At 36.7% G+C, this 26,310-nt stretch overlaps 1 protein-coding gene across 2 annotated transcripts in view; it reads right to left on the minus strand.

The window, feature by feature from the left end:
• Positions 1 to 303: 303 nt before the first annotated feature.
• The window catches only part of RORB (RAR related orphan receptor B), a 150,927-nt gene continuing 124,920 nt past the window's right edge, over positions 304 to 26,310 (minus strand). For both annotated transcript variants that reach the window (XM_039361529.1, XM_039361521.1), the window contains exons 5-10: positions 9,385 to 9,506; positions 7,953 to 8,085; positions 7,311 to 7,418; positions 5,538 to 5,648; positions 4,839 to 4,951; positions 304 to 3,526 (exon numbers count right to left, since the gene is read on the minus strand). In XM_039361529.1, the coding sequence (XP_039217463.1) occupies positions 3,371 to 3,526; positions 4,839 to 4,951; positions 5,538 to 5,648; positions 7,311 to 7,418; positions 7,953 to 8,085; positions 9,385 to 9,506 (743 nt within the window). In that variant the 3' untranslated portion in view covers positions 304 to 3,370. The remainder of the gene's footprint in view (positions 3,527 to 4,838; positions 4,952 to 5,537; positions 5,649 to 7,310; positions 7,419 to 7,952; positions 8,086 to 9,384; positions 9,507 to 26,310) is intronic.

The raw sequence follows: 26,310 nt of genomic DNA on the forward strand, positions 1-26,310 counted from the left end.
GATAGAGAGGCAGACAGACAGACAGACAGACAGGAGAAGAAAATGGTATGTTGCTCTTCATTTCATCCTTTTATAACAGGTACCGTATTTTCCGGTGTATAAGACGACTTTCTAAATCCTGAAAATCTTCTCAAAAGTCAGGGGTCATCTTATACGCAGGAATATACGGGTAGCTGTTCTCTGAATTTCAAACCAATCTGCCCCCTAGTGGCCAGCCCTATTTTTTTTTACAGAAATAAGCACTAACAGGACAAAGCTTTCTAGCAGCAAAGGAGTTCCTATTGTGCTCATCTATAAACAGAAATTCAATATTGTATTGTATTTTCTGGCGTATAAGATGACTTTCTAAACCCTGAAAATCTTCTCAAAAGTTGGGGGTCATCTTATACGCCCAGTCGCCTTATATGCCGGAATATATGGTACCTCTAAATTAAGAGAAGTAGCTAATTAATCCCTTCCAGCAAAAAGCTTCTATTAGCAGAAACAAAAATTGCAATTTTCAATCCCCACTGATGTTTACTTTCAAAACCTGTAATGGATGATTTAGGGACTAACTAGCAAATTTCGAGGGATTGTATAAGAGAGAGAAGCTCTCTTGTATTATATGAGTGGGAGTCTGCTTATGTATTTCCAAGTTTCATCTTCTTTAGATCTCTCATTACATTGTTCAGAGCTCAATGGATTAATTTAACAGTTTAGGAAAGAGTTGCTTCAAGAGGACTGTAAGATAATGTATTTCTGGTTTGGAAAATCAGAGGTAGAGATGTTGAATACCTTTCAAAAAACACTATTGTACCACAGCCCTGCTATATATTTCTATAGGAAAACCTGGAGTGCAGAACACTGTGTGAATAAAGCAATTTTAAAAGAATAGCATTGAACATTGTAATCTGTAAAGAATGTTAATGTCAGAAGCTCAAAAGAATGACTTTATGGGGTAGCAGACATCTGAATGCAGGTGTAATGCAAAATAATGTAAGTATTCTATAGTTTTTTTCAATTTCTAAGATGGTAAGACAGAGCAATAATGAAGGCCCAATTATGAAGGATGTGTCTTTGTAAGACCTTTAATAACTGTACGTGCATACCTCCGAAGAGTGAATCTGAATCACACAATCCTAAAGGACTAATGAAAAATATAGTTTGAGAAACTCAAGAGAAAGAGAGTGATGGTAGGGAGAAGACAATTGTATTGTACCTGTTTATGAATTCCACTTTATAATTTGTGGGAGACTAAGAAAATTTTAATAGAAAGTATCCTGGAACTAGGGTATAAAATTTTGTAGAATAACTATTTTCCTATTAATTGAGTCATTTGTAGGGAAAATAGATCTAAAGACAGAGCTTCAACTTTATTGCACATTAGAAACTACTCAACTAGAGCTCTGGATATGAAATGAACCAAAGAAAAAGCTGTTGATCCCAAAGCTGCAGTATAGTTATATAATGGTGATGCATATGGGAAGTCTGCACTCTCACAAAAGATCCTAGCTGATGACTGGATGGCCTTGTGACTTTTACTTCATTCTTCAAAGCTGTCTCTTACTGGACCTGCTCTGATGGCCCTTGAAGGATGTCAGAGCAAACTGAATCTCTAATTGTTCTTGTTTCAGGAAAGATTAATAAAATAAATTATCTGGTCCACACAAAATAAATGTACTGCGTTGGATGCTGTATGTTGTACTCTGCAATTTAAACAGTTGATTGGTAATATATTTGATAATAGTATAGTTTAGTATAGATTTCAGCGCTATCATTGATGAAAAGAAAAATCTCCCATTAATTTTCTCTCTGTCCATTTGAATTATCCAGACAAGGCTTTGGCACCAATTACACAAATCTGACTTTTCATTCACTGGCTGAGTACTCATAAACATTATATACAAATTGATCAGAAATGGTACCATCTTGTCATTATATATAGATGGCAGAGCAAAATTCTACTTGCCCAACATAAACCTAACACATTACAAAGAGAAATTTAAAAATGCAGGAGAACATCCTTAAAAACAGGGATGTTATTTTATGCTACAAGTGTGCATGTGTTTGTGTGTGTACATTCCTTACGCATATATGTATATAAGTGTATAGTATTTGGTACATTTCAGGGATGGCTAACAGTTGACTCATAAACCAATTTTATCCTCTCTCCGATAGTATTGTCAAATGTGAATTAAATCTTGATCAAAACATTTCCTGCAATTTTATTCAAAAAGGAAAAAAAATGTTTTTCAAATGATGTTTAGGTTGTGTTCCTCTGTGTATGAGAGATTTAATATTGCATCTCTTTCTCTGGATTTTATAAATAAGGTCCTAGATTAGTGTTTCTCAACCTTGGCCATTTCCAACTGCCAGAATTCTTATCAACGGCCATGCTGGCAGGGGAATTCTGGGAGTTGAAGTCCACATACCTAGAAATGCCCTGGATGATTCTGTTTTATTGGAATTTATAACGGAGAGGTGATTGAATGGTGCATAAAAATTTTTCCTGGTTACAAACATGGTCTAAAGGATAGATCAGGTTCAAGAGTGTGAATGTTGGCCCTCCCTGATATATACTGCTCATAGACAGACAGGACATGAAGTTTCCCCATGTGTCAGAGAATCCATATGGGACTTCAGTACTCCAGCTGTTCCCTTATCCCCCCACCCCAGGATAACACATAGGGCAATGGACAGTCCCCAACAACCTTTGTATACTGAGTAGGGAAAAGCGATAGGGCAAGCATGGTATACTCACTCTACTGCTTTGAAATATGCTTTGCTCACTCTTGTGCCAAGAATTCAGGGAAAGCAGAGCCTTTTAAAATCAGTATGAAGCCCTCAATGTATTGATGCCGCACCCACAAAGGGAAAGTCCATGACTTTTTGCATACACATACACACCTGTTTCCAAGACAGCTACAAATGGCCACATGCATTTAACTAGCTAAAACATAGAAATAGGTAAGCCTAGTTTAGTGGATTTTCCTTAAATTATATTTGACTAAACAGAGTAATGTTGCAAATTACTCCTCTGCTTTCTTTTATATCTACAATAAACATCTATAAACAGTGGTCTCCCAGAACATAGCTCCAATAAAATAAAATAAAATAAAAAATAAAGATAACACCCAGTATTCTATACTTGTGATTTTCTGGTCAGTTAAAAATTAAAACGGAAAACAAAATTAACCAAAAGAAGAGAAACCATAGAGGCTCCAGTCAGGAGTGCATATTTACATTCTTCAAACTGTAGCGGTGAAAAATAATTCTATTAAGTGCAGGACATTCCTAGGTTTGCAGTAGTGACATGTTTTAAAGAAAGTCTTCATGACAACAATTCTTTTGTCTGATCAGTGATGCATTTCCAGGAGCTTTAGCTTTCCCTTCACTTGCAACCAGTGGTAGAATCTGGATTGAACAGTTCCTTGTATAATGGAGGAAAAAGTGTGTTCACAATATCAGGATGAGATTGTTTAAATACCTGCAATTTTTCTCCATGCAGGTTGCAAAGTGCAGTAATGGTTGGTATCTTGGCTACTAACTGGAAGGCAGACAGAGAAAGATAAACCAAGAAATTTTTTTATTCCATATCAAAGAGTACGTAAAGGCATACTTTCAAATTCTTCCAACATCGTTATTTTTTTTTTACTTTTAAAAATATTGTAGTAGAATTTAATTTGGGGCTGCTTAATAAAATTGCTGACTTTCCTATGCCAACTAAAGCTAAGGCTGGGCATTAAACAGTTCATAAACAAAGTACACACTGCTTAAAGAGGTTTAAATCACTCAAATAAAGTTTAGGGAACCAAAGACTAGCTAAAGTCAATTTTAGGAAAGAAAAAGTGATTTGTTAGAAAGACAAAATCAGAACTTCTGTGACAGGCATCCTGTCAATTAGATTAATCAGTTAAGGCCTTCTTAATATACTTGAGAAGCTTAAGCCAGAAAACTCAAAGGGAAGCACCTCATTTTATAGCAAATGTCTGTTTCTCTCATGAGAAGCATAACTTTGCATGCTTCCATTCAGTAGAAGAGAATTTGCAGCAGTGACATCATCCATTCTGAGGGGAGCCAGAGGCAAGATGACTTTTGGGGAGTCCCTTGCCTGACTGGGCCAGCAATGTGCTTATTCAACTTTCAATACTTTGGTTTTCCCCCCCCACTTATATAATCTCCTCCTCTTCCTCTTTGTATACCTCACCCCCTGACACCTGTCAAGGAGGTGAGGTAAAACCTATCAGCTCATCTGACTTTAGAAAAATATACTTACACTGTAGTCAAGGCTACTTCTTCAAGCAGCTTTTCAAAGTAACATTCCCTTCAAATGTAGTTTAGTAGTAAGCCTAGCCAATCACACGCTGCTTCTTGTACAAGGGAGCTAATTAGGGCATTGGTTACAGAAGGGCCTTGCAGAGAAGATCCTCTGCAACTCGTGGTTTGAGTCCAGTAGGTGCTTCTGAGGTACAGAAGAATTCCAGCAACACATTTCCAGCTATGTCATTTGGTCTTCCGCATGAACCTACTGGAGGTCCATAAATATGGTGGGAAATAGCCTGTTAGAGATGAGGAACAGTGTTCCAGGAACAACTAGCTTCAGCCAGAATTGGACCCCAAAACCAATTAGGGTATTATGTCTAAATTAACCTGCTGTTTAAGCAAGCTTCCCCATGGAAGTCTATATACCTGTAGGTCTGTACTTTCCTTTGATGTCATTGACAAAGCTTTTCCAAGTAAGCCTGGGAATCATTAGATCTGAGTAATTGCTTTCTTTACTGGGGAAAACTGCCATTACAAACAAATATCCTAGTATAGTTGTATTTCTAGACATTGGGTTCTCTGTATTGATGCTCTACCTTTGCCAAAGTCTCATCATCAAGATGATTCTTCTGAATCACATGTTGAAGTGCAAAATAAATCTTTTCCTGAAGTTTCTGGACTTTTCTTGGTTCTAAGAGCCAAGCTCGATCTGGCCAAAGAAGACAACAAAAATTTTAAATAAGCATAAACATAAGTCATTAGTAGGTGGAAAGGAGATTCATGGTAATTGGTTTAATATTCAGCAATGTAATATCTCTGGTTTGTGAAGGAAGTTCACTACTATAGTTTCAAATCAAAATCGAATTACTTTGAATTAAGCAAACAATGGCTTTCCACTTTGCTGTGAAATCCTCAATGCACTTCTCTAACAGATCAATCTATTAATGTGCCATGCAGTGTTATCAATTCCACAGGAACATAGTTTACGATTCAGAAGATGTTCTATAAATTTAAAGGACATTGAATTTAAAGAATTTTCCAAGAAAGTGGAAGTACTTGCAAACTACCTCCAAGTAACAATCAAACTGTCCTGTTCATTCATCTCAGTTGATCTGATGTTGAGGATTTCTGAACTACAAGAACTGATATCTGTGGGGTGCTCAGCAATGACTTTTTTTCTGGGCCTAGCTTCTAAATCTATAACTCATACCCCATTAAAAATAAAACACAAAACGGATTCCATCAATTGACGGTGGTGGAATGTAAGAAAAGGAAAATCAGTTGCAGAAAACTACCTGGTGATATCAGAACAGCAGATGAAAACAAGGCAATTTCTTCCTCGGTCAGCTGCAATGTACACAAATTCTTTGCGAAGTCAAATGCTTCATTCACAAGGTCATCAGAACCTACAGGCAACACAGAACACAGTCAAGTTCTGGAAATATCTTCTGAGTGAGAAACTTTGCAAATGCAATGATCTTTTCAACTAGAAAAGCTGAGAACTTCATGCTCCTTCTGTGTCTGAAACAGTGCAAGAAAATAAAAGCCATTTTTCCTCCCAGCAGCTGAGTTTTTGATATTCTGTAAAGATCTACTTTCACATGAATTACAGTATGAGCATTAGAAATATGTTCCTCTAGGATAGCACAGAATAACAGAGTTGGAAGGGACCTTGGAGGTCTTCCAGTCCAACCCCCTGCTTAGGCAGTGGCTATAGGATTTATACAGCTCAACTGTTAAGCACTGTTGTCAAGATATTACCTCCTACATGAAGTTTCTGGGCATGGGTTTGAAAATAGCGAGAATGAATCTCACACTCACATGCTTCAATTAGTTAAGCTTATATACTTTATGGTTGAAGAGATCTAGTTTTCCATTCAGCTCTATCAACAGCCTAATCATTCTCAGTCCTGGGTCCACTCAAGGGAGTCACATGATCCATGAGAATAATACTGGTGGGCTTTCCTGTCATTTGCCCATCAATTCTGCATGCTGCTGTCTTAAATACCCACCTCAACTTTAGAGATGGAATACATGAAAGAGGAACTAGTGAACAGTTATCAGGTTTGTAATGGAGCAGCCAGTCATTCACCTATCTAAATCAGAGGTCCCCAACCTTTTGGGCACCAGGGACCGGTTACGTGGCGAGAGGTTTTTCCACAGACCAGAGGGGGCATGGTTTTGTGTGCTGCCTGCATCCTGTGGATGGGGCTTTGCTTGTTTGTGCAGCCTGGTTGCTGGCATGCCGTGGCCCAGTACCAGTCCATGGACCAGGGGTTGGGGACCCCTGATCTAAACCACTTAGGAATATAAAGACAAATTGTGACCTGTCACTTAATTTCTTATTATAAATTTAATGTGCTCATTCACTTCATGTAATCTATGTAGAAGTAATTTCCCCTTTCAGGTTAGCTATCCACAAAAGAAAAAAAAGCAAACAAAAAAAACTGAAGTTACTTTTTAAAACTTTCTGAACACACTAGAATTTGTGATCTTACAAAATAACCTCTGCCCTTTCATACTTGTATCCTGAGGTCAGACATAAAAGCTGCCTCAGGATGTTATGATGTCTGTCTGACCAACTGGCCCTCATCTTTCCTGCTATGAATGCCTAAGCTCTCTCACTCTAAATCTTTGGATTCCTCCATCAGAATGTGTGTGTACTACCTTATACCTTAATCTTATTCTGATCCAAAATCCAAACTTCTACCTTTTCCAAATCTAGTAGAAGTTTTCAGCCTGTATTTTTTTTAATAATTTGGTAGTAGCTCATAAATCTACGGGAGAAATGAATTTCAATTCTGCTTACTTAGGTGACATGGCAAAAGCATGTAAAATAATTACTGAATAAACAGAGATTCAAAAACAAGAAAGTTGATTTGTTGCTACTATATGGGACATAAGCAGAATATCGTGATAAGAACTGGATTTTAATTCTCTTTCAAGGAAATAGATCTAGCAGATTCTTGGTCCCCTAAATACTGCAAATGGTGATGAACTGATATATATATATTTATCCCAATTACTTACAAAGCCCTCAGTTTGAATAAACAAAACAGCCTGCCTACCCAAAGCCTTGAACATTTGCATTCCTCCATATTTTCCTTCAAACAAGACGGTGTTGTTGAGTGGATTGAAGGCACGACACATTCTCACTAGAACAACTTCCAAGCAGCCTGAAATGATAACAAAGGTCCTGAGATATTACATAGAAATATCCCAACAAGATGGTATAGCCAGTTCTGTATTGTAAAAGTACCATCTCTGGTATTTGATGAATGTTGTAAGAAAAGATATATCAAAGCTTTATTCTAGAAGATCATTAATTGTTTAAAAGTTTGTTCCACTATGATGATGATAGATTTATTTATTTAATAAATTTATATATTGCCCATCTCACTGTCAATTGACTGGGGGGGGGCGGCTTATAACATCATGCTTTCAATCACTTTTATGTGCAGTTAAATCTATAACATTGGTGTTTCCACATGATAGATACTGTGCAATTTTCTATTCTGCATTCTGGAATAGAAAAAAAATAATGTTAAGAATTTGTAATTTTTACTAAGCATAACAGGTCCTGTATCTTTATCTTCTTTTATTGATCAACAATAAATAACAACATCAACAAGAAATTGATCAAATTTTATTGATGCTGATTAAGTATTGTATTTAAGTATTAAGTATTTATTATAATCTCCTTCACAAACCTGATTTGAGAAGTAGAATCTGATCATTCTGACAGAGTTCCATGAAGCCCGCTATCCGTTTTGCAAATTCCACCACATACTGAATCGCGTGTGTGATCTGGATTGCGCACTGCTGCCATAATGCTTCTCTTGACTTCAAGAAGAAATCACATGAAAAAGAAGGAAACCAGACAGAGAATGTTCTTTAGGTCAGAGATGAGTAGAGATTATGCTGTTGAAAATTGGTAGCAGATTGCCAAACATCTAATGTTTAATGTATCTGGCTAAGGTTTTTTTTTTTTTTTCTAAAACTCAGTTCCCCTCCTCCTCTGTCTCATGAATCTGTTTACCCACTTGCATAATGTCATTGTCCCATTCATTGCAGCTCTTATTCATTTAAAAAATATTCTCATTCCCCATAAAATTTGTCCACTCTTGAATTAGATTATGATCATCATGAAATGATTTGCCCTTCTGGATGTTAAATAAATCCCTAGTTTTCTTTAATAAAGGTTTCTGCTTCACTATCATTATGCTTATATTTCTAGCACTTTGATTCCAATCACCAACTTCTCTAGGAGGGTGGACCCGTAACAAAAAAAAGACCGGTATTAGGAATACCCCTCCTTATTTAAACCCAGGAATGGTTTTTGAATAAGTCTGGATAATACATTAGTTCTGCCAAGTTCTTAACACAATCAAATTATATGATTCCACTTTTGATATTTCTCTAATGAGGAAATTACAAGTGGAAATCACAAAAGAACAGAGAATTAGAAGATCAGTTGGGCATGTTTCATTCATTGTTCTAAGTGCACATTCATCTGGAAACTTGCACGATTAAATACATGGCAACTAAACATACAAACTGTGTTCAGAAATCTTGTACTAACACAAATAAATGACAATGCTTTCAACAACTCATAGAATGACTTAGGTTATAACCATATGACAGGTTGTTAGGTTTGTTGGAAAACCTTTTTCTCCACATTTGCTTATAGCAGGTGTATTTTCAGAGAAGGGAAAGAGGTAACTTTATTATAAGAAAGAACTGTAGTAGTTGGGGTTTTAATCTTCTCCTTTACAATAAAAGCTGAGTAAGAAAGGGATGATTATTGTAGCTACAATATGCATTGTGTAAAGAAAATAATATCAGCACCTCAGATCATCCAGTAAATTAAATTCATGAAATATAAGAGAAAAGATTTTTTTTTCCCCCACAGACCATAAGTAAAAGGCAGGAACACAACTGAGGGAAGGTACACAAAGTGATAGACACAAAAGGTTAGTACAAAAAAATAGATAGAGATTGGGACGATTGCTCCATCTTTTAAAACATCCTTATTTAATTTTGCAACTGCTGTAGTTACAATCATGAATTTAGAGAGGCAATGCAGATATTAGTTCTTTGTGGAAGAAAGAAACAAGACATTTTATTGAAATGTTTTTCTACCTTGCTCTGGTATATTTTGATTTCTTCATATGTGTGGGTTTGCCAGGCTAGCTGGTGTAGTTCCTCCATTGTATACTGACATGTCTCCAAATGGGACTTAATTATATTCTGTGCAATTCGATCTAAGAGATAGGAACAAAAACAAAACATTTGATTTACAAATAATTATATATATATATATATATATATATATATATATATATATATATATATATACATACATACATATACACACACACACACACACACACACCATCAGGAAAAAGGCATATGAGAAGCAGAAGAAGTACTGGGGGCCTGAAAAAGGAACTAGAGAGGATGTGGAAAATAAAGAGCAGTAAATGGTAAGAGCACTTGGGGCTGGGCCTCCTAAGCTGGGACAGTGGCTCCAACAGATCCCAGGGACAAAATTAAGCCTTTGTCCAGAAGAGTGTATTGCTAGGAAAAGTTAAGATCCTGTGTGGAATCTTCAAACTCTCAGGCCTCTGGTAGAGGACCTGAGATTGAGAAAGACACAGACCACCCATAAAGGTGAGGAAGGAATTTACACACATATGTATACACACACATACATATGCATACACATACTTTAATCATGTCATAATATACACTCTTTGGTTAGAAAGACAGGATAAAAATCAAATAACATTATTAAATAATAATTTTATAAAATCTATAGGCTGCCCCAAGAACTGATGGCTAGAATCACTGTCTTTCACCTCAACATTTCTAGCAGTAGTTCATTGTAATGACTTCATTTAGTGAAATGTTACACTGATAGTCCAAAGTGATATAAGACCTTGAAGTTGATTCATTGTGTTGTCCATTCATTTACAAGTTTTGGGGGGGGCATTCAAGTTATAAATGTACAATTTTACAATCAATGGAAAATGTAATCATTTCACCTTTGAGGTTTCTTTGGACTCAGATCATAAATTCAGGGATTATGAGAGAAGTGAGCATTGCAACAAACCTTTGCCCCAATCAGAGATACAGAAAGCTACTACTGCACACATGTACTGGGACTTGGGATGCTGAGTTGCCTATTACATAATGTTACTTTTCAGCCATTTTGAATTATGGAAGAATACCTTTTTCCTATGTTAAGTATTGGTACTGATAAGTAAGGAGTAAAATATGACGAAAGTCATGCAATAGTTTCTACTGAATATTGGATTGCAGCAGCAATGATTTAAAAATGATCCATTAATTTTCATTCTTACCAGACCATGTATAGATGGCATAGATGTGACAATATTCCACTCCTTTGCATGGTGAGTTACTGAATTTTGCTGCTACTACTGAATTTTTACTATTCATGATAAAAGAATTTGGGGCCAGAAAGATAAATTTAGTATCTTTTCATCTGGATTTGAAAAAACAATTTACTTCTTTTTTTTTAATTAAACTTGGCAAAATAGGTGACAGTGAATCGACCCTTTAGAAATGTATGCTGTGCATTCAACATACAATTACAGAATTAGAAAAGTCTTTATAGGCCAATAATGTGAGACAAGTAATCCAGGAACAATAAATCAGTCAAAACCTCTGCAAGGTAAAACATGGCTTTGCTCAAGATGTCAGTATAACCATTAATCCTTTATTAGGATTTCTCTTTAGAGGTTTACATGTTAAATAAAAGGTATAATAGTTAGTACTTCCATCTACTTTTCATTTGAGCTGTTGTGGTTAGCATGTAGCCCATGATTAAAGGGGTTTTGTTTGTTTGTTTGTTTGAACAGGTCAGTCTTGATTCTGTGCAACTTCCTGGACAAGTCCCTGCAGTTTTATAATAATAATAAAGTTGGAAGGGACCTTGGAGTTCATTTAGTCCAACCCCCTGCTCAGGCAGGAAACGCTATACTATTTCAGGTAAATGGCTGTTCAGTCTCTTCTTAAAAACTTCCAGTGTTGAAGCATTCACTGCTTCTGGAGGCAGGTTGTTCCACTGATTTTCTCAGCAACATATTGGGAAGTGGTTTGTTATTGCCTTCTTTTTAGGATTTAAACAGAGTGATTGACTCAAAATCACCAAGCTGGCTTCATGCCTAGAACCCAATATCCTAAATTTCTATTTTGATGCCTTAACCACTATACACAACTGGTTCTCAGTGCTTAAAGTACATGTACATAATGGTGTATCATCCACAAAGAAAGGAAGTTTCTCAGATAAGTGTCTGCACAGTGCATTATAAGAAAGTTTCTCAGATAAGTGACATCAAGAATATATACATCCACCAGGAGCATTTCTATGTCGTGTGAATACATATTAACTAGATGTCTGTTTTGTAATAGGAGTAGGGGTTATCTAGGGCTTTTCATAGACCTCTTACTTGAGACACTGGCTGTTGTTTAACCTGCCAGTGGATTTAACATATATCCTACTTGTGTTACAATTCTGTCATAGAAATGACTTCCCTGAAAATTGTTCTCTTTCACTTTAACAGAGATTATGCAATGTAATCATATAGCAAATGTCACTTTATAATACTAAAAAGTTGTCTATTGTCCAATTCACTTTGTGATATATTACATTTCCAATGACCATTAAAATCTGCACTTTATTTTATAAGGGTGGCTTCATTAATAATAAAATGATTTGCTAGGGAAAAGGGCAGGGTGTCATTTACAATCCTGATGTTGCAAAGATGGAATTAGGGAGCACATACGTTTCAAAATAACAACTCATCTGTCTTCTGATTTCCATATTTTCTTTTTCTGATACTGCAACACCTTATTTTTAAGCTATGGCATACTTTTCAAAACAAGAGTATTCTCATAAATAATTTATGGCTAAGTTATGAATATTGCTGGAGTTTTAAATAAATACTTGGAAATATTGTAAAGGTTGAACCAATTAGACTTTAAGGTATTTTAAAATAGAATATTGCGTAGTTCAGTGGGGAAATCTTGAGCCATAATATTCCTTATTTATATTCACTTCTCTACTTTATTGGCTTTATGAAGTACCAGCTGCTCATTTCTCAACTCTATAATTTTTTTAACTCTTGAGAAGTGTGAATGATTTTGCCAAAGATAGTTTACTTCTTACAAGACTAGGAAGTAACTGAGATGCTTTTCTTATATAAGCAATAATACCTCTTTTACAATCCTAAACTAGGAAACCAATATGAGCACACAGGCATGGCTGGAAAATCCACATTAAATAGAGTTCCTTATGTCTTTTTTTAATATTTATTTAAAACAACACCAGCCTAGCCAGACTTTGAAACGGAAAGAAAGAGACTGAATGGAGAAAGGATACAGAATCCCTCCTTCCCTACATTTATTTGATTTTTTGCTGGTGGCTGTAAGAATGCAAGGAATTGAGCTACAGAAATTAAAAAAAAAAAAATCCAACTGAAAATGAATAGAGGAAAAAAAGCCATATCTCTCATTATCTGCTTTCTGCCTTACTGATTATCACCCTATCTTGACTGGTCTCAGAATATATGTGGTTTATACAGTATATAGCAGTGATGGTGAACCTTTTAGAGACTGAATGCCCAAACTACAACCCAAAACCCACTTATTTATCGCAAAATGCCAGGGGTGCATCAGCATTGTGGTGCCCTCAGCGGGGGTGGGGGGGCATGGCGCACTGGGTGGGCATGGCTGCAGTGGTCATGGCAGACTGGGTGAATGTGGCCGGGGCCAGTCTCTCGCCATCTCCGGGGCATCCCAGGGTCAAACGCTGCTTGCTTGCTGACTTCCTGCCCTGTTGCTTCCAAAAGCCACGTGCTCGCTACTCTGGTGAACTCTGCTGGGGCAACAGCTCGCGTGCCCACAGAGAGGGCTCTGAGTGCCGCCTCTGGTACGCGTGCCATAAATTCGCCACCACTGGTATATAGCCTGAGCTTTAGATTGTGAAAATAGTTTAAGATTAAGATAGTTCAGAACAGAATGTTGTTCTAAAGAGACCTGTATGTCTGTCTCATTTCCTGTCACAGACTCCCTAATATTTATCAGAACATTTATTTTGGTCTATTTTTTTAAATCATTGTTGTTAACTGTTACCTGCAATTTCATTCACCCTGATACTTCCATTTTAAGTTGGTAATCATGAAGTATTAAAATTAAATAAAATTAAATAAAATTCCCAACATATCAGAATACAGTCATTTTGAGAAGACAAAATGGAACGGAACTCCTGGAAACATTTGGCGGGGGGGGGGGAAGGGGAAAATTTAGAATGTGGGGATTATAATTTTTAACAGTGGTAGATTCTATTGGCCATGAAGTGAATGGGATCGTGCCATCTCCCTCTATATCAGGGGTAGGAAACCTTGGCTCTTTTATGACTCGTGGACTTCAACTCCCAGAATTCCTGAGCCAGCCTGGCTCAGGAATTCTGGGAGTTGAAGTCCACGAGTCATAAAAGAGCCAAGGTTGCCTACCCCTGCTCTATACAGAATGGAATACAAAAAAGGACAAGGTTAAACAATACCTTTAAAATTGAGAAAAGACACATGAAACTTTTATGATGGGACCTAGAAATCTAGGCAATATGTGTCATTTCTCCTTTATTATATTTCCTTTTAAAAGCATTACAATCAACAGAAAAACAGAATGCCTTTAAAACATTGCAACCTTGTAGCAGCTAGGTGACAGAAGGCCACCTGAAGAAACTAGAAGCATTTGAAATGTGGATTTGCAGGCGACTGTTACGTATAAGCTGGGTTGACAAGATCAAAAATGAAGAGGTGATAAGCTGCCTGGGAAAGCCAAGGGAAATCATCAGAACAATTAAAAAATGAAAATTAGAATATTTCGGACATGTGATGCGACACCCAGAAAAATACGGCCTACTCCATTTAATCCTCCAGGGAAAGATTGAAGGCAAATGAGGCCCAGGCAGAAGAAGAACATTGTGGCTTCAAAATCTAAAGGACTGGTTTGGACAAAACTCAGTAGCACTTTTTTGTGCGGCTGCTGATAGAAACAGGATCGCCAACATGATCGCCAATGTCTGATAACGGATATGGCACAAGAAGAAAAAGAAACAGCTAGATATCAGCTCTGAACCTGCCCATCCACACAGTGTTGCAGACTCTGTGAAAAGAGTTGATTTAATACTACTTTAGGTGGTGGCATAGGTAAAACTATCATAAAGATAGGTCATCGATTTGTTTTACAAGTATTACAATTTATTCCCTCATTATTAGAAATCCTGAAGTTATGCCACCTCTGATTTTCCTACTTTTTCTCTTACTTATTCTTTCTTTTTTAAACTCTACACTTCAGGAAACACAATTGTGGGCTGGATTCACCTTTTTTTTTTTTTTTTGAGGGGATGAGGAGTCAAATAGGTTAGTAAATTATTGAAATTTCCAATTTAGTTTGCACCCAGCAGACAATTATTATATACAGATCATAGTGTGCACATATATCCCTTCAGTCCAGTTTTAGCAAAAATGTAGCTGATGTTTATTTATTCCACACCAGTAAATGTCAAAACAAACTAGCTGGCAAAACTGGAATAAAAGATAGAAGACATGCTAAAGAAGGGAGAAAGACAACTTGCAAAAATTAACATCTAGATCTGTTAAAAAGTACAGAACTTTCCAGAACCAAGTTCATTCCTAAGTGAGCATGTCTGTCTTAGAATGTTTTTGATATTTTTCCTCCTAAAACACAATTTTGAATCAACCAATAGTTTGTCAAGTCCAACTGCAGAATTATTTCATATTATGTAATTTATTCTGTTTCATCTAAGCTATCCTGGTTTGGGCTTCCTCTAGATGTAGCATCTCTGAAATTGAAAGGACGCATTTTTCAAACAGTGCTTTCAACTTCAAGTTTCAGATGCTATTATTCTTTCCCAAGATTTTCTGATTCCAATGTCATTGCCCTTTTCAAGCACTTTATGCCAGCCTTGTAGTGTGAACCAATTGCTTTTCAATTAGGATGGTTTAAGGAGTATCCATAATGTCTACCCTTTGAATATTGATCCACTGGTATGCTTTGTGAAATGTCTGAACATAAATTGAGATGTTTTCTAAATTAGAGTCTCTGGGTAGTCCGTCTCCCTGCTGGGCCCATAGCCAGTGGTGGGATTCACACCACTTCGGCAGAACTGGTAGCTAATGTTTTGTTGCCCAGGCTCAGAATGGACTTCTGGAAGTGGCATCCACACAGAGAACCAGTTGTTCACATATTTGAATCCCACCACTGCCCATAGCTATTTTGCTGGAAAATTACTAGGGACAGTTTTCAATTGCAGCACACTCCCAGTCAACCCATATCTCCAGATTAAAGCAAGCACACATGTCCCTCCTATCAACTAGCAAATATATGGCTTGATGTTATTTATTAACATCAAACCCAGTTAACTGGCAAAACAGGCAAAAGGTGGACAAGAATCAGGTAGAAAGGAGACATGAACAACAAGCAAAATTTTACATTATTTTACATCTATAGCTGTATCTATATCTATTTCAAAAGATACAGAACTTTCCAGAACTACTGAAAACATGGAGATTCCCCAAGGGGCTGGCCTTCAGTTATTCTAGTCTTAACTCTTGTATATATGTAATAGTAGCTGAATAGAAATGATACAGGATCCACCCTGTATTTTGCACCAGAAAGTAAGCAATTTGATGTACAGGAAGGACACATCCTTCCTGTGCAGCAAGTTGGTTCCTTTCTGGTGCAAAATACAGGGTGGATCCTGTATCATTTCTATATCCATAAAATGTGTAAGAGCCCTTTGTTTTTCTTTCACAGGTCACTAGTAGGACCTTCAGGAGAAAACAAAGATAATTGACTCTAAGAGTGGTGCAGATAGGATAAATTTCTCTCATAATGTAGTTCACCCTAGGATCATAATATCTTTTAATTATTGTTTTTGTCCAACTAAAGAATAAATAGATACTGTTAGTAGTAAGCTAAATGCTCCTCTGAAGCATCTTCTCTTTAATCGGTTTTATTTTCCTCTTGAGAGAACCTTGGCTTCTTAGCATCCACTTCATATCCACAGGGAAGAGCAGAAGTTTGAAGTAGGGCACTAAAAATGCGGATAATCATCTTAGTTAAAATTAGTAATGAATTTTAATTGACTACTTACCCATAGGATAGAATTACATTGCAAAGAGCTCACTTCAGCATACAGAATTGAGCCCAAAATTTCTGTTGCTAAGCAAACATTTGTTAAGTGAGTTTTGCCCCATTTTACAACTTTTCTTGCCACAGTTGTTAAGTGAATTGCTGCAGTTGACAAATTAGTAACATGGTTGTTAAATGAATCTGGTTTCCCCACTGACTTTGCTTGTCAGAAGTTTGCAAAAGTTGATCACACGACATTGATTCCCTGCAACCATCATAAATATGAACCAGTTGCCAAGCATCTGAATTTTGATCATGTGGCCATGGGGATGCTGCAATGGTCGTAAGTGTGAAAAATGGTCATAAGTCACTTTTTCCGTGACACTGCAATTTTGAACGGTCACTAAAAGAACTATTGCAAATCGAGGACTATCTGTATAGCTAACCCAGTATGTCTCAACCTTAGCAAAGGACTAAGCAATGGACTTCAACTCCCAGAATTCCCTAGCCAATATGTTCAGAATTGAAGTCCACACATCTTAAAATTGCCAAGGCTGAGAAACCCCATCCTTGGCTTCAAGAAGGCACCCTACTCTGTGGAGGCCTCCTGAGGATCCTGTCAGTCAAGGAACTCTGGCTGGTGGGATCCAGAAGATGAGCCTTCTCTGCTGTAATGCTGGCTCTCTGGAGTATCCTGCTCCCTGGGGTGAAATTTCCCCCCCATCTTTCTACCCTTCTGCAAGAACCTGAAGACCTGACTCTGCCAACTGGCCTGGAGATCCAAAAGGGAAGTACCACACTGGAGGTGGTTACTGGACTAACTAGCTGACCCCACCACCCTCTTCCTCTTCCTGCTCCCTTTTCACCCGCCATATTATTATACTTTTATTGTTTCATTGCTTTGCTTTTGTTATGTTTACATTCTTCATCATTTTTTCCCCCATTTTACTGTTGTAAGCCGCCCAAAGTAGCCTCACCGTGAGATGAGTGGCAAATAAATTTAACAAACAAACAAACAAAATGTCATTACGATGGAGCTCTTCTGGAAAGATGCAAATAGCATAATGTGAATACAGGTCCCATTCTTTGTTTGGGAGAAAAACAGTCTTTAATGCTTTTCAAATTTTCAAGGTTTGTGGGTGTGTCTGGCAGATGAGTATGAGAGAGGGAGTGTGTGAGAGAGATACACATAAAAGAAAGAAAGAAAGAGAAAACCTATATATGCTTAGTTTGTTTCTTTAGAATTCATCTGTTTGTTGAAGCTGGCATATAATTTTGTAATATAACTCTAAAATTTATGGGAAGATAAAAATAGAAAGTCAAAATTAAGATTTTAGATTGTCATTCTGTCTCAAGGATATCAGAAATCTAGCTGCTTTAACAAAGTAATAGATAATCCCTATTAAAAGCACAGATACTACTTAATTTGAAATTCCCATAAATAGCCAGAGTATCAATTTAGCATTTTGTCTCAAAAAATTTGAGGATGCTTTTTCTTAGTTTTACTTCTCCAGAAAGAATAATGCACATATATCTGAGATTATGCTGAATAAAGTTTTTTTAAAAAATCATTTTTATGATTTAATTCATTTGTGCATATGATTGCTTCTTTTTCTTGCCCCTTTTTCCTCTAAATAATAATCTAAATTGTTTTATATACATGTACATCTACCTTCCTTGGTTTTCAAAGGGATTTCTCAATAAATAATGTCTTTTTAAAATAAAATTTATCCCATATGCATGCCTTAGATCAGGGCTTTTCAACCTTTTCACAGATTGTAGGACATGACAATATTCGAATACCACCAGTGCTTAGCAAGGTGTCAAAAACTTGATGATTAAAGAAAAGGGGGGAGGGATTTTGAGTTTTACTGGTTAGATTCATTTGTTCTTATAGAAATGGCTACTTTATACTATTATGGAACAATAAAAAGTTGAGGTTCAATGTTAATGCTTCCTTCTACTGCAACAGAGGAAGTCGGAAGTCAGTGGCTTTTCTTTTTCCCTTCTCCCCCTCACTTTCCCCCCCCTTTTCCTCCCCACTGTGTCCTACAATTTGCTTTTGTATTTTATTGAAGCAATAAAATGTTACAAATTGTAAAAAAAAAAAAAAAGGTGGGGTGGTTCCTTTGCTGAATCACTTTCCCTTTGCAAGGGAAATGTATGATGAATTTCTCCATATTTATTAATATGCATCGCTACCTTGATAGTCAGGTGTTCAGTCGGCCCTGCTTCCTCTCCCTCTCTTTCTTTCTCCTCAGCCTTCGCTCACAAAAGCCCTCTCACACACACCCACACACACACACAACCTCCCCAGAAGCCTTTCCTCTCTGCCCCCCCCCTCTCTCACACACACACACCCTTCCCCACAAGCCTTCCCTCTCTCTCTCTCTCTTTCTCTTCACTGCTTCTCTAACAAAAGCCTTTTCTCTTCTGACTCTTTCTCCAATGTCTTTTTTTTCCTCTCCCTCTCCCGCCAAAACTGCCTCCTTTTATATCCCTTCCTGTCTCTGCCCCGTTCCTCCTTTCTCTTCTGGATGAGCCAGAAGTGCTGGTCCCGAGGCCTTTGTCTCGTCCCAGCAGCTTTGCAGCTCCGGAGGACTCTCTCTCAGGGCAAGTCCTGCGCTTCGCCGCTTTTGCTCCTTCCCTCCCCTGGCTATGCTTGGCTGGGCTAGGCAGGGCCATGAACCACCTGCCAGGTGCTAATGTACCACTGGTGGTATACATACCACCGGTTGAAAAGCCCTGCCTTAGATCATGGGTGTCATATTCGATCACATCATGTGACGTATCATGATGTATTGTGACATTTTATGCCTTTGCAGAGCCGGGGTGGGCATGATTTGAGTGTGTTGCATCCAGCCTATGGGCTGCCAGTTTGACACCCCGGCCCTAGATTTAAAAAGTAATCCAAAATTCTATGTAATTTAATATACATTTCTAGAGCTTTCAGTTTGCCTTGAGATAGATAGTTCAGGATTATCTCTTGAATTTATTTATTTGTTGGGGAACAATCTAAAAAAGTATGGTATGTCTACACCACTCCATTTAGTCCAGTTCTGAATGTTTATATGTGTATATGTTGGTTACCACCAACACTATTATTTTAAAATAATAGTGGTCAAAAAAATGCTATTCTGAGAATCAAATTTTCTAAAAGTAGGACCAGGTTGGTGCAGTAGTTAAAGGCATCAGGTTAGAAACCGGGAGTTTGTGAGTTCTACTTCAGCTTTAAAGACAAAGCTAGCTGGATGGCTTTGGGCCAATTATTCAGTCCTCTCAAACCATTTCTAAATGTAACTCAGGGTTGAACTGTGGAGTCCTTGGTTTTTCCTCTGAGCTTGTTTGTTTTAGACAATTCATTAATGTTTGCAAACAAACAACCAAGCTCAGACATCATCATGGACTGCACATAAATGTACTCTCAAAAAGGCACTTGTTTAAACCCCTTACATGCAGAATCTCTTCAAATGTTTTTTAAATCAATATTTTGCTAAAACCTTTTTTACAGTCTCTTAGATGTATTCTGCCCTGTTGAATGAACTTCTGTTTTTCTATTTGATTATTTAAGAGTTTCTTCTGGTGGTAGTTTGAACTATTTTATTCTTACAAATGATGATGTATATGCTGCTGCTATGTTACTTTCTACTACACATCCTTCCATCACTTTGAAGTTTCCTCCTTTCATTTCCCAAACTGAAAATCCCGTAAGAGGACGTCATCATGATGATGTCTTCTCTTGGAGTTTATGTCTGAAGTATTAAATGCTACATTTATCACTCAGCCACTTGCTTACTGATTTGCAAGAATATCACATTCCTGCCAAGACTACTTGAATTCTGTTAAATATTTTCATATAGAGTGAAGCAACTCAAATCCTTCCTCTTGATCATCTAGGGTGGTTCTCTTTTCTTCTGAGATTATGCTTCTATGCTTCATGCCAAACAATCTAATTCCTTAGACAAATTTCCTTTATCTTTCCAATAAAACTGGCTTTGGTATAAAATTCACAGGTTATATTTGCTATTTTTTTTTCCTCTCAAAATTTTCTAAGTTCACATTTTAGGGTAAAGAATGTCTCCCAATTTAACCATCCAAAAATATATTCTTCTTTATCCTGGGTTTGCAAAACAATCATCTTTTTAAAAAAAATTCTTAAAAGTTGAAAAGTTGAAACAAAAAAATTGAAATTTCAGGATCTCCTAAGATCCAAGGGACCTAAGTAAAAATTAAAATCAATTTATTCATTTGTTTTATTTATTCAATTTCAATAGCCACCCGTTTTAGTCAATGACTCTAGGCAGCTTACAATTAAAAATTGTTTTGATATTTTCCCAACTTTTAACTCCTAATCATCTTGGCAACCTTGTATTTACTTCTGCCACTATTCTAGATACTTCAATATAATCACAGTATCCATTTTACATTATCCCCCCCCCCAAAAAAATCAATTTACTGTAAAGATTATGTTCCACATTTTCTCACAAAGTCCAGTAACTGTTTATAAATATTTTCTTATATATCAATGTTTATGAAATGATGTCAGCCACAACAGCTGCAATAAAGAGGCGTGACAGAATTTTCTTTTTCCAGGATAAATAAATATTTTACAATCTCATCACCCAGAATGAAAACCTAGAATTGGGCTTGGCAGCTAAGGTGATTAGGGGGAATGATTATATTCTGCCTCTCACTTATTCAGGGAACCAATTCCATATAGACAATTCCAATCTTAATAATAACATTATATGGACAGATGTTTTTTTAGTTGTTTGAAACCCTGCACTTATTTACAGAATTAGAATTTAAGGAAGGAGAAAAAAGAGAAAGAGGAGACTCAATAGCCAAGTGGGTGAGTTTAATTACAAAAGTGATGGGTGCATTTTGGAAGACATGAAGGACCACGTTGGAGAGAGATCCTTCTGGACAAGATATCTAAGTGGGCACTAAGAGTTGATACAACATGGTAGCACATAACCAATCAGTCAGGATTTCAAAGTTTGATATACTATGTTTGGACATGATTCCCTCAATTTTCTGAATCAGTTTGGGTGAGCATTACAGGTGAATGAATAAGAATATAATAACCCATCAGAAGTATTTATGACATTCTAACTGTTGGAAGTGGCATTGCAATCTAAATGATTTAAAAGAAAAATGTTTAACAAAACATAAAACATTCCATTTCTACGCAGACCATGAAATCTATAAAACATATTACACTCTTTCGATTTTCTCTGCAGTGTAACAAGATGATCTATGTTTTGGGACACTACCTATAGGGCAGGGGTGTTAAACTGCTGGCCTGCAGGCCGGTTTCATCATACTGAAGCCACGCCCACCCCATTGCTGACAATGCAAAAAGAGTTGCGATATGTCACGTGACATGGCGAGTTTGACATCCGTGCTATAGGACAACAATCAGTAGTTTATAAGCCTCCCATATGAAAGTCATACTTCTTTCAGTTCAGTCTTACATGTGTTAATAAAGCAGCCATTGTATACTCATTATGATCAACTTTAATACTTGCAATTGTTAATAATTCTAATTGTCTTTGTGACCAAGAGGCTATTATCCTTCTTCTGAGTGAAATCTTCAAAAACCTCTAACAGGTTTACCAAATTCTTACCAATAGCTATACCTGTAGAAATCTGTCTGGTTCCTTTCTTGTCCTATTAATTGTTAGCTATTAATTGTTTTAGGGTTTTCTTTTAATTTTTAAATTTTCTTTTTATAGATATTGCATTGTATGCTGGTCTTTTAGTGCATGTGGTCTTGTAATGTAAATAACTTTTGATTGCTTTGTTTAGAAATATAATGTTTCTGTTTTCAAGTGTGATTTATAATGCCTTTGATAAAGGACCTGTTGTTCAAAATGTATCAGATTATGCAGGAAATTAAGAATCATGTTTTCATTTTGTTTATAACTGGGGGAAAAGTAACTTTGATGGTGCTAGATCTAAAAATCTGCATCCTGTTGTAAAGTATCCTAAACAACTTTAGGGTAATTTTCTTCAACAGATCATATGACAACTTGCTATTTGCTTATCTTAGAATAGCTCACCAATTATGTATCAGAACTGAATCTAGTGTGATATTGTTCATTTTGGTTTATTTATCCATCTTTACTGACATTTCATGTAATTTTGAGCAAACTTTCTAAGGACACTGTCTACAAAAGGTTGCCAACATTCGTGTTTGCTGTTCATACATCAGTTTTAATCAGTTTCTTTGAAATGATGGTCCTAGAAGTCTATGGAGATTGTCAGTCATCCAGGTTATGGTTGTCCCAAAGGTGCTTTTTCAAGAGGCAACCGGACTTTCTTATTTTTCTTTGAAGATGTTTTGTTGTCATCGAAGAAGCTTCTTCAGCTCTGACTGGATGGTGGAGAATGGAAGGTATTTATATTCCTTGCAGACAGCTGGTCATTTGCATTCTTTTAGAGAGGCCACTTGGAAGTTTATCTGTGATCTCAGGTCATCTGAGTAGTGCAAAATCAGTTCAAGTCAGCAGTTCCAAGAAGGCTCCATACCCATGTGCACTACTTAGGTGACCCTGAGGACATAGACAAACTCCCAAGTGGCCTCAACAATTCTCTAAAAGAATGCAAATGAACAACTGTTAATATAAATCCTTCCATTCCCCACCATCCAGTTAGAGCTGAAGAAGCGTCTTGGATGAGAAGCAAAACGTCTTCAAAGAAAAACGAGGAAGTCCAGTTGCCTCTTGAAAAAGCACCTTTGAGATGGTCCTAGAAGTACAAATTGCAGAGATTAAAGTACTTATCTGCCTAACTTTGCTTGGGTGCTATTTACACTTCAGTGTAATGTGGGGTTCCATCTATATAGCTAATTTTATTTTCAGCTGCACTCCCAATCTTATATATCTAGAAAGGAAGGATTGTTTTGCAATTTGTCAAAATCCAATTTTGTATTGATGTCATGCAATAGGATAGGGATGGCAGCATGCAGATTTTACAGCTTTTTTCGGGCTGCAGATCCCATCATCGTATCATGCTAGCTGGAGGTGATAGGAATTGAAATCAAAGACTGGTTGAAAGCCACATATATCCCATCCTCCCAAAAGGTACTGTTATTACAATGTCTTTGAAGCAACAGATACTGATTGTTAGAAAGCATTGAAAATCAAGTAGTATATACTATGGAGAGTAAATATCAATTACTGAGAGCTAGTAAGGGAAATAAATTATTGCAAAAGCCACCAAAAATAAATGCAGCCATTTGACAAAGTATAGATTTCAGAAATTAGCACTGTACTGCATTCTGCCAGTTGTTAAACACTCTAGCACCAAGCTGTACCCAAAAGTTAATGGTGCTGCTGAAAATGTACTGATTTTGTAGTGACATCTTCTTTTAAACCTCCTAGGCCAGCCTAAGAGGATTTTTATCAGGCTTCAAAGAAGGAACAGTTTTGGAATAGCAGTTTTGGTTTTATTTTTGCTTTTGTGCTGATTGTGGTTTTTAAGCATTATGATTTTTTTTGAGCTTTGGTTTGTTTTATATCTGACGGTGGATGTTTTCAGTTGTTCTACTTCTATTCTATGAGAACTCTGCTGAGAAGTAATTTTGATTTTAGTAGGGTAGAAGTATGTGTATATAACACTGATACAGACACAGAGAGACACAGACTCACACACACATCATGCCAAATAATGGGGAATTATTCTGATTACTTTCCAAAAAATACTGGTCATAAGATTTTTTCCCCTAAATGTTTTGCCCTCAGGGTGATTCAGCACAAAAAATACAAAACTATTAAGGGAAAAATAAATCCAGCTCACAGTAAGGATATGGCTGATCCACTTTTTGGAATAGTCATTATTGTTCAAAATGAAAAAGGGGGATATTTGAAGGGCTTTGATGCTAGCATAAACTGGTAAGCCCTCAATTAGGAATACTACCAAAAGTCATTATTTGCTGATTTTACATTGACCTTATTTGATGCCCATGGGATATAATGAACTGGATTTTTCTATAGCAAGTATACACAATTTAAATTCATTCTATATATTCTTTCTGCGTAACATTTTTTGAAATTTTATCTACATAAGAATGGGCATTGCATTATTAACCATGTAGAAATAATGTTACTAAAATTTTAACTGCATTATTTTTAAACTCATCTGCTAATTTTATTTTTCCCTTTGTGCCCCAAGGCCAAATAGTTTTATAGGCACCTCTCTGTACCAATCTCCTTTCACTACTTAGAGTTTGCCCTGCACCCAAATTCAATTCTTTATTTTGGGGGGGGGGTACCATCTAATTTAACATTGTTTCTGAAGGATTCAATCTCATATTATAAACTACATTCATATAAATTTATATAAGTTAGATATACACATACACACATACACACACATTCTTAATGCAATTATACTACAGATAGTAAAGAAAAGGACTTCAGTCAATGGGGTATTTCTTTCTCTACAAAGTCTGTATAAAAGTAAGCACTCCAGCCAATCTGGATAAGTCCACTTGATGTAACATGAACTAAATAAATAAATAAAAAACACCTACAAACCATAGCTTAGGCTGAATTTGCAATGAAGTTCTCCACTCAAGAGTCTCCCTTCTCTTCTATTCATATGCCTTTCATTTTTCTTCCGTTTTAATTAGCTTTTCTAGTATTTGTTAAAAATCAAAACTGTGGCATTTAATCTCCAGGCTTCTGATTCAAGTATCAGTTTAAGAAAAGCCTTATAGGTTTTTCACTTTTCCCAGTGATTCCTGCCAGTAAAGGATGGTTAGACATCACAAGACCATGTCAGCAATTGGTCGTGTGGAAGAACTGGATCATGCACTGCTGAATTCAAGATAAGAGGAAAATTCCGATATAGCAACATAGGCATTTTTCCCTTCCAGTTTCATTGCAAGTTAATGGCTGTGGCTGCCCCCATCTCTATGGAATACTTTGTCCCCTGAGGTCCTAGTGACTTTTAGGAAACTAATTTTTTCATCATGTCTTTGGGGCTTAATTTTTTTTCTGACTATTTTTAGGGTATTTTAATTAAGTTCATTTTTAATTCAGCTTCCCCAATATGATTCTTTTTGCTGACCTTGGGATTTTGCATGTAAAGTGCCTGTAAACTTTTCATGGATTTCTGCAGTATGAGGATGGGGATGGAGAAAAGTGTCAAAAAAACATTTCTCCCAGGGGTTTTTGCCATTTTGCCTTTTCCAACCTTCCCCTTCGAGCCGCCTAATTCTTTAGCCTCCCCCTAAAGAATTAGATGGCTTACACCTACAACAGTTAAAAAATAAATAAGTTAGAAGGAGCAAGATTGAATTGAGGATTTTTTCTTGATCAGGAGTGTAAGAAGAGTATTCTGAAAACCTGCCAAACATTTTAGATGACCCTCCCAATGGTGGGAGAGGTCAAAACGTAGTTGCCCTCCCAAGCTGTAGTAATCCAGTATGGACCCCAGATGATCAAGAATGGAGCAAGGAGTACTTTCAGATCCACTCTATATGATTCAAGCAATCAACGACATGACTTAGTATTGCCCTTTTTCTTGATCTAACAAATTCTGTAAATATTTGACAAGGCTGTATGTCATATAGAGCCAGTTTAATCTAGTGGTTATGGCACTAGGCTAGAAAGCGGGAAACTGTGAGTTAGGTGGGTTATCTTGGGCTAGTCACACTCTCTCAGTTCAACCCACCTCACAGGGTTGTTGTTATTGGGGAAAATAGGAAGAGGGGGAAGGTATTTTGGATACAGTAGATTTGCTGCCTTGAATTGTTTGTAAAAATAATAAAGGCGGGAAACAAGTAAGTAAGTAAATAAATAAATAAAACAGTGTGTCTGTTATAACAAAAGGATTTGATAACTGATTTAAGCATAAAGAAGTGTCTCTGAA

Source organism: Crotalus tigris, unplaced genomic scaffold (assembly GCF_016545835.1).
Source record: "Crotalus tigris isolate CLP2741 ecotype Arizona unplaced genomic scaffold, ASM1654583v1 scf7180000017585.4430047, whole genome shotgun sequence".
Lineage (NCBI taxonomy): Eukaryota > Metazoa > Chordata > Lepidosauria > Squamata > Viperidae > Crotalus > Crotalus tigris.